Here is a 16,139-nt window from a genome sequence, read left to right on the forward strand (position 1 = left end):
TGGGTAAGATAACCCAATCTCCTTCCAATAATATCCTTTTTGTTATTGTTGTTGAAGATTTGATTATTTGAAAGCTAAAAGTCCTAACCCATTCTTTGCTAACTTTATACTTGAATATCCCTTTACTATTATACTTAAGGCAGTATTATCTTTTTTTTTTTTTTTTGGAGATGGGAGTCTTGCTCTGTTGCCAGGTTGGCGTGCAATGGCATGATCTCGGCTCACTGCAACCTCCGCCTCCTGGGTTCAAGAGAACCTCCTGCCTCAGCCTCCCGAGTAGCTGGGACTACAGGTACGTGCCACCATGCCCAGCTAATTTTTTGTATTTTTAGTAGAGATGGGGTTTCACCAGGTTGTCCAGGATGGTCTCCATCTCTTGACCTCGTGATCCACCCGCCTCAGCCTCCCAAGGCAGTATTATCTTAATTACTGGTTTATATGGCCTCCTCCCCTACTACTAGAGGGTGGGACATTTTCTTAGACATACATTCAAGAAATGTATGTTTAAGTGATCTGTTCAATCCTATACTCTGCATTCTTCAGCTTTTACAGTCACTGTCATCCACTTATCAACCACCTAACATCTGCAAGGCACTGGTAATACAATAAACTTACTAGACTTGCTCCTGGATTCTTATGCATTCAATGAATCCATTCAACAAATATTAAGTACCTACTATATGCCAGGGGCTGCAAATAAACAAAGGACATGGTGCCTGCCTGCCTGCCTGCCCTCAAGGACCTTACAGTCTAATCTGTATTAGACTGTAATACAAGTAAATGGACTATTATAGTACCGTGTGTTAAATGTTACTGAAGAGATCCACACAGGCTGCTGAGCAGCCGCAAAGATTATGGCGAATTTACACTCTACATGAGAAGACTGGACATATACAGAAAAAGATAACAGCCAGGCAATGTGACATAGGCTAAGCACTAAATGAGTGATTTGTTTCCCAAATTACACTGGATTAATTCACACACTTCAAGATAAGATACTATTATGGAATGATTTTTATATATACATTCAACTAACATTTCCTAAGGGCCCACTATATGCCAAGCAACCCGCTTAGCACTTTTCCAACAGTGTCTCATTCAATTCTCACATTTTATAGATTAAAGATGTGAATCTGAAAGGGTGAAGTGACTTGCCGATGTCTACATATTAAGCTGCAGAGACGGGATTTAGAATTATGTCTTCCAACTCCATGTCCTTTCATGGGATATTTTTTGCTTTTTCATTCATCCTATGGAATACAATAAAGTGTTCTGCACAAATGAGCCACCACCAACTGCCAGCCTGATATAACTAGATGCTTATCCACATTCTGAGACGGGACCATATCAGATCAAATTACTCTGGTGCCTATTATAGCATCATGTGCTGAAAGAAGTGCAGTTGGCTGAAGATGAGCAACTCTTTCAAGTTATATTTTAACAGTGTTTTTGACCACTATATCCGGTCAGTTGTTCCAGCGTTCAGTAATAAATCAAAATGATTGTTCGTTTCCTTTGACAGTTAACAGTACTAATGAATTCAGTATAATCTCACCATCCATCAGAAAAATTTCTAAAATGCAAACTTGAAGCTGATGATTCACACAGTTAGAAGAGAGGGGGAAATAAAGCAGTACTCATTGTTTTCTACAAAACTAGCATTGTTTGCAAAATCCAGAAACCAAGCAGTTGGTTAACTACTAATAACAAGCAGGTTGCTCCTTGGTCATTTAGCAAAAAGCTGCTTGTTGCACCACAGTCGATGGCTGAGAAGCATATGACTTCAAGTAGCTTTTGCTGTACAGTAGGATTCCATACATATAAATCAGTGGATCGTTATGTAAGACAAGAAAAAAATTCAAAATCTTCACACCAGAAAGCACCTGACACTGAGCGTGGCACAAATCCGAATAAATGTATACTGAGTAAACCATGTCAGGGTCTTTTGAAAATATCAGTTGTCTATGAAATTGAGAGAAGAAAAACCAAATCACCTGAATCCATACAGGTTATGTTAGGAACTCAAAAATATGGAACAGCTGGCTCAAGATGTATAACAGATTCACAATGACCAAAAAAAAATGTTTACAAATGTTGAATTAAGAAGCATGAATTTGACATCTCTCTTGAATTAAGTCACCACACTGGCACCCAGTGGAATGCTTATAGGCAATCTCAGTAGAAATAACAAAAACTGAAAGAACTGACGGACACAGCTAACTTTCCAATCTGTTCAAAACAGAAACAAGATGTACTAGTGGACACCTGAATCCTGCCGTTTAAGCTTTTGTGCCTTCACAATTAAATAATAACCCGGCCGGGCACAGTGGCTCACGCCTGTAATCCCAGCACTTTGGGAGGCCGAGGCGGGCGGATCACTTGAGGTCGGGAGTTCGCCACCAGCCTGACCAACGTGGAGAGGACCGCCCCCACAAAAAATACAAAATTAGCCGGGCGTGGTGGCGCATGCCTGTAATCCTAGCTACTCGGGAGGCTGAGGCAGGAGAATCGCTTGAACCCGGGAGGCGGAGGCTGCGGTGAGCCGAGATCATGCCACTGCACTCCAGCCTGAGCCACAAGAGCGAAACTCCGTCTGAAAAAAAAAAAAAAAAAAATCCCAATATGCCAAAGCAGCTCTGTCAAAAACCTTCAATGCTCACAAACATATCTAGTAATAACGAACGACTCATTAAAATGTACTATCTGTTCAGAGAAAAAAAGTATTAATATATCTACAATACGAGACTGGGCTCCAAGAATATAAATCCAAATTGTACTGATTGGTCTGAATAAGCATTTTCTAAAATGAACAACCTGAACCTACACCACGAATACATTTAATTAGTTATAAAGCTTAGGACAACGCTAGTGATTTCAAACATTAGAACGTAAGCGCTGAAGCCTGCTCGTTAGTTCCTTTTACCTGGAGCTTTAAATTTCTAAAGCCATCATCTCCAGAGACCTCTGAAGGAAATTCAAGGCCAAGTATAGTATTTCATGATAAGTGAGAATAAAGGCACTCAATCCCTGGAGCCGGCGATTCCTGTTCCTGTCTCTAGACTGGACTCGGTAAAAGCCCGAGGCGAAACCTCCCGTTTATCTCCTACGGGACCCCAGCACCTTAGGGGATGGCTCCACAGAGCCCCACCGGGACCCCCCATCGCGGGGACCAGAGGGGCGGAGCAGGGAGTCACTCTCCAAAACAAAGCGCCGCTCGCCCCACGCGGAGGCAGGCGCACCTTTCGCCCTGACAGGACGCAGACACACATGTGTCACCTGTGCGGGAAGGGGGAGCAGCGACATCCTCGGAGGTGCGTGCCACGGGCAGCGGTCGGCGGCTGCGCTGGCCCCGATGCCTGGTGCCCGCCGCTCATTCCCGGGCTGGGGAAAACTTTCGGCCGCCTCCCCCAAGGCGCGCCCCCACCTCCCGGGACCCCCGGGGCACGCGCCCCGACCGCGACGCCCCGCCCCAGGCCCGCCCCTCCGCGCCCACGGCTGCGGCCCCGCGCCCCCAGCCCCGCGCGGGCACCCGCGTGCCCTCAGGCGCGCCCCCGCGCCGGGCCCGGCCGGCAGAGGGCGGGGTCGCTCACCAGTCCGCAGCTCGTGCTTGACAGTGAGGAGCTGCTCTCCTCCGTCGCCGCCGTCCGCGCTGGTCCCCGCGGCGCCGCCGCTGCTGCCACCCTCCTCCTCCATCTTCTCCTTTTTTCCGATCCCGCGGGTCGCTACGAGGGGAACCCAGGAGACAGCGGACGCCCGTCCCCTCGCAGCCGCTGCCGCGGCCCCAGGAGCCGGGGTGCGGCGGCTCCAGAACTCGGACGCAAAGACGAGTCTCTTTCCCGCTCTGGCCGCACGGCTCGCTCCTCGCCTCCTCCCCCTTCGGCGGGCACCGCTAGTACCGCGCAACCAAACCGCCCCCTGCTCCACCGCCGCCTCCTCAGGCCGCTCCGCCCACAGCTAGCAAGGTAAGGGAGCCATTCGAGCCGCCTTCGCTGATTGGACACAGGGCGCGCGCGTCTGCCAACGCCGGTTCCCATTGGGCAGTACGCTGTGACGTTTCACGAGCCTCCCCGCCTCGCTCCTCGAATTGTTGTTGCTTGGCGGGGAGGCAGGAGAGGGAGGAGCGCCGCCACTCCGATTGGTGAGACCCAAAGCTCTGCCCCGCCCATTTCCTCTGGTGCGCACTCGCAGTCAAGACCTTCCCTTCCCTGACCTCCCCAGAACGGTCACACCCCTTATTCCCCAGCTTCGATCTGTTAGTAAACAGTGTCTAGTAGTCAGGAGGCGCTCGGGGTCTCTGATTGGCTACTGCCGAAAGAGGCGGGGAGGGATGATTGGAACGTTTGGTCCGCCAATCACCGTGGACAGAGGAGGGGCCTGGAGGGTAGCGCTTATCACCCACGTGTTTGCAGACAAACCTAAGGGTCCCGGCAGCGATCCATAGGTGTGTGACAACCAGCGAGACGGCGTGCCCTAAAAAGGTCTTACTCGCTCTAGTGAACCCTAAACAAGTTAAGCAGAGTGTTTGTTCTTAAATAACAGATAGTTCTTAAACGTTACAAAAATTCACAGTCCCAGCTCCCGATGAGGAATTTTACGAAGGAGAGACATTTCTGTTTCGTACAAGACTCTTACTAGGCGCCGAAAGGATGCAGAGATTAACAAAATAGAATACAATTCCTCCCCTAAGCAGCTTTCAATAGAACGTGAGAAACAATCTGTGTGTATACACAAAAGAACTATAAAGCAGAATTTGAAATAAAGCAGTCGTACAAAGCGTTAGAGAATCTCGCACGGATGGCAATAATTATTCCCAGACGAGGAACTGGGGAAAGCTTTTAGGGCAAGCAGGCATTTGAGATAACCAACGTAAAGGATGGATAAGAGAGAAATACCAGCAATAGACATTTCACACAGAGAGAGTAACTGTGAGCATTGGCCTACAGCAGAGAAGGCAAGGGTGGGTTAAGTGATTGATGAGGTTAGATGAAAGTATGATGTAAGAGATACAGCTGACAAGGTGAGGTGTGGTAAGATAATGGGGAACTAGGGATGCTGTGCTGAAGAGTGCAGATTTTTTTTAGTACACAGTGATGAACTGAAAAGAGGAGAGAGATAGCAGGGCAGGAATCCTGCTGCAAGGATAGAACTAAAGGGAACCTGATTTCTAGTAGCAGACACGAGAATGGGAAAAAGCAGAAACTTAAAGATGTACAGTTGGACGTAATTCAGATAGATGTGATCTTTTAAACTAAGCATGGATTGGATCAGGAGTCAGCACACTTTTTTCTATTAAGGGCCAGATAGTAAATATTTTAGGATTTGCAAGCTGTATGACCTTTTTCACAACTACTCAGCTCTGCCATTGTAGCGCAAAAGCAGTCATAGACAATAAATAAAAGAAGTAGCTGTGTTCCAATAGAATATTTTTTATGGACATTGAAATTTGAATTTCACATAGTTTTCATGTATCGTAATATATTCTTCTTTTAATTATTTTTGAATCACTTAAAAATATAAAAACAGGTCAGGCGCAGTGGTTCACACCTGTAAGCCCAGCACTGTGGGAGGCTGAGGCAGATGGATCACCTGAGGTCAGGAGTTCAAGACCAGCCTGGCCAACATGGCAAAACCCTGAATCGACTAAAAATACAAAAAATTAGCCAGGCATGGTGGTGGGCGCCTGTAATCCCAGCTACTCAGGAAGCTGAGGCAGGAGAATTGCTTGAATCTGGCAGGCGGAGGTTGCAGTGAGCCGAGATCACACCATTGCACTTCAGCCTGGGCAACAGAGCGAGACTCTGTCTAAAAAAAAAAATATATATATATATATATATATATATATATATATATATATATAAAACAATCCTTAGCTCAAGGGCCGTTAAAAAACAGGCAATGAGCCAGATTTGGCCTACAGGCCATAGTTTGCAGACTCCTGGATTCGATTGCTGTGAAAGACAAAACACAGAAGCCTTGCAAGTTCCTTCAGGTTGCTTTCACAGTTCCCTGGGCTTACCTGCCTGGAACATTTATCATCACACTAAACCATGACTGCCTACTTACTTGTCTTTCTCCTGCAAAAGTCATGTGCTATTTGGAGCCAGGCAATGACTGTGTGCAACTGTTCATTTGTTCACTCGAAAACTTTTATACCAGTTATATACCAAGTACTGTAATAGGTGCTAGAGACACAGTGGGAGCAAAACAGATGCAGTCCTTGCTCCTATAGAGCCTACAGTCTAGCAACAGATATAAATATTAATCACATAAAGAAATATAAACTTTCCATTGTGATCATGCTGTAAAGGAAAATTACAGGGTGCTACAATAGAATGTATCAGGGATGCCTAATTTAAGTTGGAGGAGCTGGAAGACCTTTGTAAGTAAGTATTATTTAAGCTGAGACTTTAAAAATGAGTAGGTTTTAACCAGGATGTGGCAAAAAGTAGCCTGATGTTCACCAATCTCATTTCCTCTTCCTGGACACACAGGAAGACTTTTTTTTTTTTTTTCTTACCTCCTTTGCAGTTAGGTTAGGGTCATATGACTATGATCTGGCCAATGGGGTATGGGCAGATCCTATTGGTATGATATATAACATTTTCAGGCCTGACCAGAAAACTCCTTGCATAATCACTCACACTCTTCTCTTTCAACTGCTGTAACAAAGGCCACATTTTTAATGTGGGTATGCCACAGACTGGGAGGACTCTGAACCCCTGAGTTTCCACTTAATTCTTTAAGGAGCCACCTGACCTATATCAGACTGTGATGTGAGCAATACATACACCGTTTTAGGCATAAGCTAGTTAGATGGGATTATTTGCTACCAAAGCATAATCTAGCCTTATACTACTTCATATGTGAAATATGGAGGGATCAAAATTTTAGGAAGATGTCCTGAGGCAGGCAAAGAGCCTATTCTGTTGAGAGATTGAGAAAGGCAGTGGAGCCTTAATGCAGTAAGCAAGGGATGAGGTTCGGGAGGTGGGCAGAGGCCCGGTCAGGAAGTATGTGGTTGCTCTTATTAATATTTTTGGACTTTATCCTGTGTGAAGTGGGAAGCAATAGAAGGAATTTAAACACAGGAATGATATAATCGTGGTAGTATTTTCAGAAGGTCACTGAAGTTAGTGTTTGGAGACTGCGCTGGAGAAGGCAAAATGGGATACAAGGAGACCAGTTAGGAGGCTATCACTGTAATCTGGGCAAAAGATGAGAGTGGGTGCAGTAGAGATGGAGAGAAATGGAACATTTCTATGTTTATATTTTGAACTTGAAGGATTAGATTTGGTTAGTGAGAAAAATGGAAATATCTGAAATGACACCAGTGTTTCTAGTGTGAGCAGCTAGTGGCTGGAAGAGGATGGCAGTACCATTTAATAATGAAAGGGACAAATTAAAGGAAGAGCACATATGAGAGAGAACATCAAGAGTTTAATTTTGAGACATCCAGGGCCAAAATTAAGTAGCTATGTGGATATATGAGTCTAGAGCTCTGAAGAGAGGTCTAGCATAGGGATGTAAGCTTAGGAATCACTGGCACATAGATGACATTTGAGGCCAGAGGTACGAATGAGATTACCTAGGGAGAAGCCTGGGTGCGGTGGTTCATGCCTGTAATCTCAGCACTTTGGGACGCTGAGATGGGCAGATCGCTTGAATTCAAGACCAGCCTGGTCAACAAGGTGAAACCCTATCTCTACTAAAAATACAAAAATTAGCTGGGCATGGTGGTGCATGCCTATAATCCAAGCTACTCGGGAGGCTGAGGCAGGAAAATCACTGGAACCCAGGAGGCAGAGGTTGCAGTGAGCTGAGATCGCATCACTGCACTCCAGCCTGGGTGACACAGTCAGACTCTGTCTCAAAAAAAAAAAAAAAAGAAAAGAAAAGAAAAGTTGGAATAAGAAGGTGGAGCTAGAGGTAGAAGAGGAAAACCTGGAGAGTTTTGTATCTTGGAAGCCAAAGTATTTCCAGAAGAAGGGAATGGTCAGCTGTATCAGATACCCTAAGATGTCATATAACATGAGGTCTAGAAAGATCCACTGAATTTGTCAACTTGGGTACCACTGATGACAATATCCAGAGCAGTTTTGGCAAGGCAAATGGAAGGTGAGGAAGTAGTAACCATGTGTGGGGACATATTTTTCTCCAAAGGAAAATAGAGAACAAAGACCCTAGCTGGAGGGATCCAGGGAGTTTTTCGGTTTTTTGGCTTTTAATCTTATTTTCAGATAATTTTAAAATTGCAGAAGAGTTGCAAAACTTAGTAAACTTAGTAAAGCAGAAGCACGCCATATGATCACTTAAATGTGCACACATGTAGGAAGAGTTTCTTCCACAGACTTAAGCACTGTGCTGAGTGATAGGAGGGAGGGGAGGGCATGGGTTAGGGATCTGAGGAGAGTGGAAACAGGTTGGAACAGCCACTATGAGAAATAGATCTATCCAGGCAGCTTGTATAAATGCTGATTAGCACAGGGCTCCAGTGGAGTTAGAAAGCCTGAATCAGGATAGTGAAGTGTCTTTCTCTAGCAACTTACATATCCCCTCTGGGTGGGAGATGAGCGGTTGGGCAACAACCTGGTTAAAGTGAATGACCCTGGGGCCTAAGCTGGGTGAGAAGGCAGTGAAGCCAGGATAAGCTGCTAGCCTGGAAGAATAGGATGGAGTCCAAGGAGTTGGCGCTAGTATGGATGAGTTCTCAACCTTGGCTGAACATCGGGATCACCTGGGATACTTAAAAATAACAACAAAACAAAACAAAAATCTCCACCACTCCTACCCCTAAAGAATGTGACTTAAATTGGTCTGGGGTTGGGCCTGGACTTTGGGATTTTTTTTAAAGCTCCCCACATCATTAACCTAATGTACAACCAAGTTTGTAATGCACAACTCTTGCACAACTATTAGAGCAGACAGTGGTAAATAAGAGCAAATTGGAGTTTTGGAAAAAACAGCAACTTTTCAGAGGTAGTGATGACACTAGAGAAAATAGGAGGGAAAATTATAAATGAGTAGCTGAAAACACCAAATTAAATGGGTGCGGGGCTTGAGTGATTAGTGATGTGACCGGACAGCTTGGAGTCAAATGAGGAAAAGTTGTTGAACTGGGGTGAGATAATGGACTGTGGCCTGGAGGATGCAGCAGCTGGAAGTGAGGAAAAAGTTACTGCTCCCTCCTGCCCTGAGAGATGGAGAAGTAGAGAGGGTGGGGTCGGTGAAAAGGCTGAGACAGAGAGGTTGTCCAGCAAAAGGTCAGATTTCTGCTATGGCCAGAAGAGTAATCAAGAAAAGACCTTGAAAATATGTTTCTTCCTCTCAGAAACTGACTTTATCCACTGGGCGTGGTGGCTCACGCCTGTAATCCCAGCACTTTGGGAGGCCAAGGCAGGAGGATCACCTGAGGTCAGGAGTTTGAGACCAGCCTGGCCAACATGGTGAAACCCTGTCTCTACTAAAAATAGAAAAATTAGCCGAGCCTGGTGGCACGTGCCTGTAATCCCAGCCACCAGGGAGGCTGAGGCAGGAGAATCACTTGAACCCGGGAGGCAGAGGTTGCAGTGAGCTGAGATTGCGCCATTGCACTCCAGGCTGGGTACCAGAGTGAAACCCCGTCTGAAAAAAAAAGAGAAAAAAAAAAAGAAGGAAAGAAAAGAAACTGACTTTATCCAGGCTGGCTTGGTACCTGCTGCCAGAACGGGGTCCGTGCTCACCCCCTTTTGTTGTAAGCCTATGTCTGTGGCACCATTCTATGTGGTCTCACCTATCCTTAGCTTTATACCTCTTCACTGAGAAGCAGAGAGGATCACTTGAGCCCAGGAGTTCTTGAATCCAGCCCGGGCACATAGCATGACCCCATCTCTAAACCAAAGGAAAAAGAAAAACCACTATCACTTGCCATAAATAGGAAGCAGGAAGTAAATATTAAAATAAATACAATGAAAACAAAATGATAGTAAGTTCTAGCTAGATACAGTTGTCTGCTGGTAGCTGAGTCTGAGGTCTATACTTTCCTTGCTAGAAAGAGTTATTTCGGCCGGGCGCGGTGGCTCACGCCTGTAATCCCAGCACTTTGGGAGGCCGCGGCGGGTGGATCACGAGGTCAGGAGATCGAGACCATCCTGGCTAACATGGTGAAACCCCGTCTCTACTAAAAAAATAAAATAAATTAGCCGTGCATGGTGGCGGGCGCCAGTAGTCCCAGCTACTTGGGAGGCTGAGACAGCAGAATGGTGTGAACCTGGGAGGTGGAGCTTGCAGTGAGCCCAGATTGCACCACTGCACTCCAGCCTGGGTGACAGAGCGAGACTCCATCTCAAAAAAAAAAAAAGAAAAAAGAAAGAGTTATTTCATGTTGAGTAGATTGAGGAAGAACAAAAAAAAAGAAGAGTGATTGGTAAAAATTAGAGAAAAGCTAAAGACTACTGGCACCAAACCCAGGCTTGCTTCTTGGTATAATCACAAATGAAAGGGAACCAAAACAAAAAAAACACTTTTTCATTAGGAGAGATGAGAAGTTTAGGTGGTACATGGACAGTCATTTAGTTATATAAGTAAGCAAGGGGGGAGAGGGCCTCACTTGGCGTAAGCCACTAGGACTTGATTAATCTTATCATTTAGGCAATGTGAGCAGGAAGTTCCTCACCTTTGCATTTATAGGAAGTAGGAAACACCCAAGGCCCACCACATCATACTTTCCTTTAACTGGCTCTATCAAAACACTTCAAAGTATACATAGATAAGAAAGAAAATCTTTCAAAAAGTCAAAAACTACATTACCAATATCTTTTTTTTTTCTTTTTTTTTTTGAGACAAGGCCTTACTCTGTTCCACAGACCAGAGTGTAATGGCACGATCTCGGCTCACTGCAACTTCTGCCTCCTGGGCTCAAACAATCCTCCTACCTCAGTCTCCCAAGTAGGTGGGACTACAGGCACATGCCACCACACCCAGCTAATTTTTGTATTTTTTTGTAGAGATGGGATTTCACCTTGTTGCCCAGGCTGGTCTCAAACTCCTGGGTCCAAGCAATCCACCCACCTCGGCCTCCCAAAATGCTGGGATTACAGGCCTGAGCCACTGCACCTGGCCCATTATCAATATCTTAATACTATTTTTGACCCTGTCAGTACCTTTGCCATGTGATATAGAGCCAGTAAGTTGAAGAGACTGCAAGATACAAAGACCAACACAGTTAGGGGGTGGTGTGAAGTTCACACTTACTGAAGACACCCACCACTGCTGAAGTTGACATGTCACCACAGTTACAAAGTGAGAAGGTTGGGAATGTACTGGCGCGTGCACACACACGCGCGCGCGCGCGCACACACACACACACACCCCTTGCATTCACAGAGAGACAGTCTTGCAAAGGGGGCAGCAGCAAGTAAGCAGTGTCCTCACCTTACCTTTTGATGCACCAGATACTACCTTTCTAGCTTAGCAACCTTCCTAGCATTGCAGATGAGGAGCACTAGGACGAAAGGGAAGATTCAAGTTTAAGATGTTCCACCTCCGTTTGAACCTGTGCCAACCAGCACACAGCTGTGAGAGACTTCAGAGGGATGCGCATCACATATATATCCAATTAAAAGATATAAAGATATTTGGGGCCGGGCACGGTGGCTCCCACCTGTAATCCCAACACTTTGGGAGGCTGAGGAGGGTGGATCACTTGAGGTTGGGAGTTTGAGATCAGCCTGACCAACATGGAGAAATCCCGTCTGTACTAAAAATACAAAATTAGCCAGGCGTGGTGGTGCATGCCTTGTGATCCCAACTACTCAGGAGGCTGAGGCAGGAGAATCACTTGAACCCGGGAGGTGGAGGTTACAGTGAGCTGAGATCGTGCCATTGCACTCCAGCCTGGGCAACAAGAGCAAAACTCCATCTCAAAAAAATAAAATAAAACAAAATAAAGATATTTGGACTCCCTCTCTCCTCCCTTGGAATCTTCTGGATGGAAAACAAAAAGAAAGCAAAGCAAAAACATAGAAAAGGTCCCATTTTTAATGAAACAAGGAAACTCTCAGAACCTCAAACCACAAACCATGAGGTATGCCTGCCAAATACTGCAAAGTCTGTACTAAAATTGATGAAATGCTAAGAGTCAATGTACAGTGCCTACATCCATGAGCAGGCAATATATTTCCTTAGAGGCACCAAATCATTGATCCTTGGATTGGAGGGGTGTTTCCCAAAGGGGAAAGGAGACTTGTGTTATTAGGGAAGAGTGAAGTAAGTTTAGGTGGTACATGAAGAGTCATTGAGTTATATTAAATAACCTAATGAAAAAGTGATTCGTTTTTTTTAGTTCCCTTTCATTTGTGATTATATCAAGAAGAAAGCCTTGGTTTGGTGCCAGTAGTCTTTAACTTTTCTCTAATTTGTCCTAATCACTCTTTCTAACAAGGAAAATGCAGACCTCAGACTCAGCTCCCAGCAGACAACTGTATCTGGCTAGAACTTACTAAAGTTTTGTTATTTATTGTTTATTTTCTATTTTGGGACGGAGTCTTGCTCTGTCACCCAGGCTGGAGTGCAGTGGCGTGATCTCAGCTCACTGCAACCTCCACCTTCCGGGTTCAAGCGATTCTCCTGCCTCAGCCTCCCAAGTAGCTGGGATTACAGGCGCTCACCACCATGCCCAGCTAAAATTTTTTTGTATTTTTAGTAGAGACAGGGTTTCACCATGTTGGCCAGGCTGGTCTCGAACTCCTGACCTCAGGTGATCCGCCCACCTCAGCCTCCCAAAGTGCTGGGATTACAGGCGTGAGCCACCGCACCCAGCCTCATTGCATTTATTTTAATATTTACTTTCTATTTATGGCAAGTGATACTTTCTTTACTTTTCCTTCTTTTTTTTTAAGAAATGTGCCCAGGCCGGGTTACAGAACACATGGGCTGAAGCCATCCTCCCACCTCAGCCTTCCAAGTAGCTGGAACTACAGCTATTGTGTAGTTCCATTGTGCCCAGCTTGATATTTTTCACTTATGATAATGATATGCCTCTTTTTTTTTTTTTTGTCACCCAGGCTGGAGTGCAGTTGTGCAATCTTGGCTCACTGCAACCTCCCCCTCCAGGGTTCAAGTGATTCTCCTGCCTCAGCCTCCCAAGTAGCTGGGATTACGGGTGCCTGCCACCACGTCCAGCTAATTTTTGAATATGCCTCCTTTTTAAATAAGAAGGCATTTAGTTGAAAAAACTGGGAATTAATTTAAAGAAAAAAAATCGACTTTAGTATAGGTGATCTACAGATAAGGCAAAAATTGTGGAAGTGGTACTCAAATGACTGAAATTTATATTTGACTTACAAGACCCAGGAAAAACTGGTAGTGTTCCTTTGAAGAACCAGTATGATAGTAGGGAGGGTCAAAATTAGGGAGAAGCTGGAGGATGGTTATTTATTTCTATTTTTTGTGACCTGGCCTCCAAGCCAAAAGAGTCTCTTGGAGATGAGGGGGTGAAGGGGGTAGAGAAATAATTTCTAGATTAGAACCCAGAGAGCCTAGAGTGACAGGGCTTTGCTGGGGGCCTTGGCACCTCCTGAGAGCCAAAACCTGAGAATCTCAGAGACATTCTCTCATGGAGAGGAAATACTGTCAACAGATTTGGAAACACACTAAAGTGAAGCAGCCGATTGCCTCAAAGTCCTTCTTCTTCCTCTACCCATGCTATTTAACAAATAATTCTCCATCACATCAGAGAAATTACAAAGTTACCTCTTTTTAAAGTAAAAAAAATACTCAAAGGTGAGGTTCAGAAGTAAAAGTAAGGAATTATAGAACAACAAAAGAGGAAAAAACTGAGTGGCAAATCTCAAGAAAAGAAAGACAGGAAAGCCACTTTGGAATCAACCAAAAGAGAGTGAACAAAAGGGAAAACAATGGAACAATATGGAAAAGAACAAAGAAATAAACATAATCATAAACATTTGATAGTTATGGAAAATAAGCAATAGAGATCCAATAGATGCATAATTGGCATTCCTGAAGACCAAGTCAGAACAAATGAAACAATAGAATAATGGAGGAAACTTAACCAAAATGAAGACTTGAGTCAGCAGGTAGAAAGCACACACTGTGTCAAGGTAAAATGGGTACAGAGTGATCAATAACAAAATACATCAGATTTTTAAAAACCAAGAGCAACACAATGTTAAAGGACAACGAAGCAAGGTTTATAAAACTTAAGGGCATGAAGATGTGACTCATGAATTTTATATTTTGCCAAATTGTCCCTTAAGAAGTCTAAAGGCTGACCGGGTGTGGTGGCTCACGCCTATAATCCCAGTACTTTGGGAGGCTGAGGCTGGCAGATCACGAGGTCAGGAGATAGAGACCATCCTGGCAAACACGGTGAAACCCTGTCTCTACTAAAAATATAAAAAATAAATTAGCGAGGTGTGGTGGCACGCGCCTGTATTCCCAGCTACTCAAGAGGCTGAGGCAGGAGAATGGTGTGAACTCAGGAGGCAGAGGTTGCAGTAAGCTGAGATTGCACCACTGCACTCCATCCTGGGCAACAGAGCGAGATTCCACCAAAAAAAAAAAAAAGAAGTCTAAAGGCTGTTGGCAGTCATTCTTGAGCATGAATTAACTCAAGAGTTTCCACATTCTTGAAAAAAAAGGTTTTTACGTTGAAATTATTCAACCAAGAGATTAATCAAAATAAAGGAATCAAGGAAGGAATTGAGGATTAAAAAAAATACTGAAGATGAGTTTTGAATTGTTTTAAATACAGAACCAAGAATAAATAGCTGTGGAATTTATGGTTAAAGAACAAAATGTAGGCTAGGCGTGGTGGCTCACGCCTATAATCCCAGCACTTTGGGAGGCCAAGGCGGGTGGATCACGAGGTCAGGAGTTTGAGACCAGCCTGGCCAATATGGTGCAACCCCGTCTCTACTGAAAACGCAAAAATTAGTTGGGCGTGGTGGTGGGTGCCTGTAGTCCCAGCTACTCAGGAGGCTGAGGCAGAAGAATCGCTTGAACCCAGGAGGCAGAGGTTGCAGTCAGCCAAGATCGCGCCACTGCACTCCAGCCTGGTAACAGAGTGAGACTCCATCTCAAAAAAAAAAAAAAGAACAAAATGTAAACATTCCAAACTCTTATACTGTGAACATAATTATACACCTAACAAAAATGGGGAAGTGAGGGGAAAGGGCAGTTGGAAGATTTCTAAGCATGTAAATTTACTCATCTTTAATGGCTGGAAAATAATCCAGTCTAAAAAATGAACTCCAGCCAGGCGTTGGGGCTCATGCCTACAATCCCAGCACTTTAGGAGGCCCAGGCAGGAGGATCGCTTGAGCCCACGAGTTCAAGATCAGCCTGGGCAACCTGGGGAAACCCCTTATCTACTAAAAATACAAAAAACTAACCAGGCATAGTGGCATGCACCTGTAATCCCAGCTACTCGGGAGGCTGAGGCACGAGAATCTCTTGAATGTGGGAGTTGGAGGTTGCAGTGAGCTGAGATCACACCACTGCACTCCAGCGTGAGCAACAGAATGAGATTCTGTCTCAAAAAAAAAAAAAGAACTCCATGAACTGCAGCTTTTTAAAACAAACACGATTCTAATTTCTTGATGATTTTTGTGTTCGTTTTTTCTTATCTTTAAGGGGATTTTTTAAGGAATTTTTGTGGTTTACAAACATTTAGCTGAAGTTCAGCAATTATTTCTATTTTACTTAATTTCTGTTTTCTGTAAAATTAAACTTAATTTTACTTAAAAATAATTTGCAGAATAAAATTCCATTGTTATCTATTGATCTTTTTGCTCTGCATGCCCAAATTCAGATGACATATACCAAATATTGATGGCTGTTTCCAGAAAGTGAGATTTGAGACACCAAAAAAAAAAAAAACAAAACTTCCTCATGGTGCTTTCTAATGCTTTTTAGAAAAGCTCATTCTATATAAAACTAACAGTCATTGCCGGGTGCGGTGGCTCATGCCTGTAATCCCAGCACTTTGGGAGGCCGAGGCGGGCAGATCACGAGGTCAGGAGATCAAGACCATGGTGAAACCCCGTCTCTACTAAAAATACAAAAAATTAGCTGGGCACGGTGGCGGGCGCCTGTAGTCCCAGCTACTCGGGAGGCTGAGGCATGAGAATGGCATGAACCCG

General features: G+C 44.6%; 2 protein-coding genes across 6 annotated transcripts in view; one reads left to right on the forward strand and one right to left on the reverse strand.

Annotated features, from left to right (window-relative positions):
• RPS6KA5 (ribosomal protein S6 kinase A5) overlaps positions 1–3,724 on the reverse strand; it is a 211,671-nt gene extending 207,947 nt beyond the window's left edge. For 2 of the 3 annotated variants that reach the window (XM_055097945.2, XM_003832764.6), the window contains exon 1: positions 3,591–3,724. In XM_055097945.2, coding sequence (XP_054953920.1) covers positions 3,591–3,693 — 103 coding nt within the window. In that variant the 5' untranslated portion in view covers positions 3,694–3,724. Of the gene's footprint in view, positions 1–3,276; positions 3,425–3,590 lie in introns of those variants that run through there. The other variant, XM_024925409.4, reaches the window with a different exon arrangement.
• DGLUCY (D-glutamate cyclase) overlaps positions 3,522–16,139 on the forward strand; it is a 172,925-nt gene continuing 160,307 nt past the window's right edge. For 2 of the 3 annotated variants that reach the window (XM_008958194.4, XM_055097947.1), the window contains exon 1: positions 3,827–3,962. The gene's annotated coding sequence lies outside the window, so the exon portion shown is untranslated. Of the gene's footprint in view, positions 3,963–16,139 lie in introns of all 3 variants that reach the window. The other variant, XM_024925412.3, reaches the window with a different exon arrangement.

Source organism: Pan paniscus, chromosome 15 (assembly GCF_029289425.2).
Source record: "Pan paniscus chromosome 15, NHGRI_mPanPan1-v2.0_pri, whole genome shotgun sequence".
In the NCBI taxonomy this organism is placed as follows: domain Eukaryota; kingdom Metazoa; phylum Chordata; class Mammalia; order Primates; family Hominidae; genus Pan; species Pan paniscus.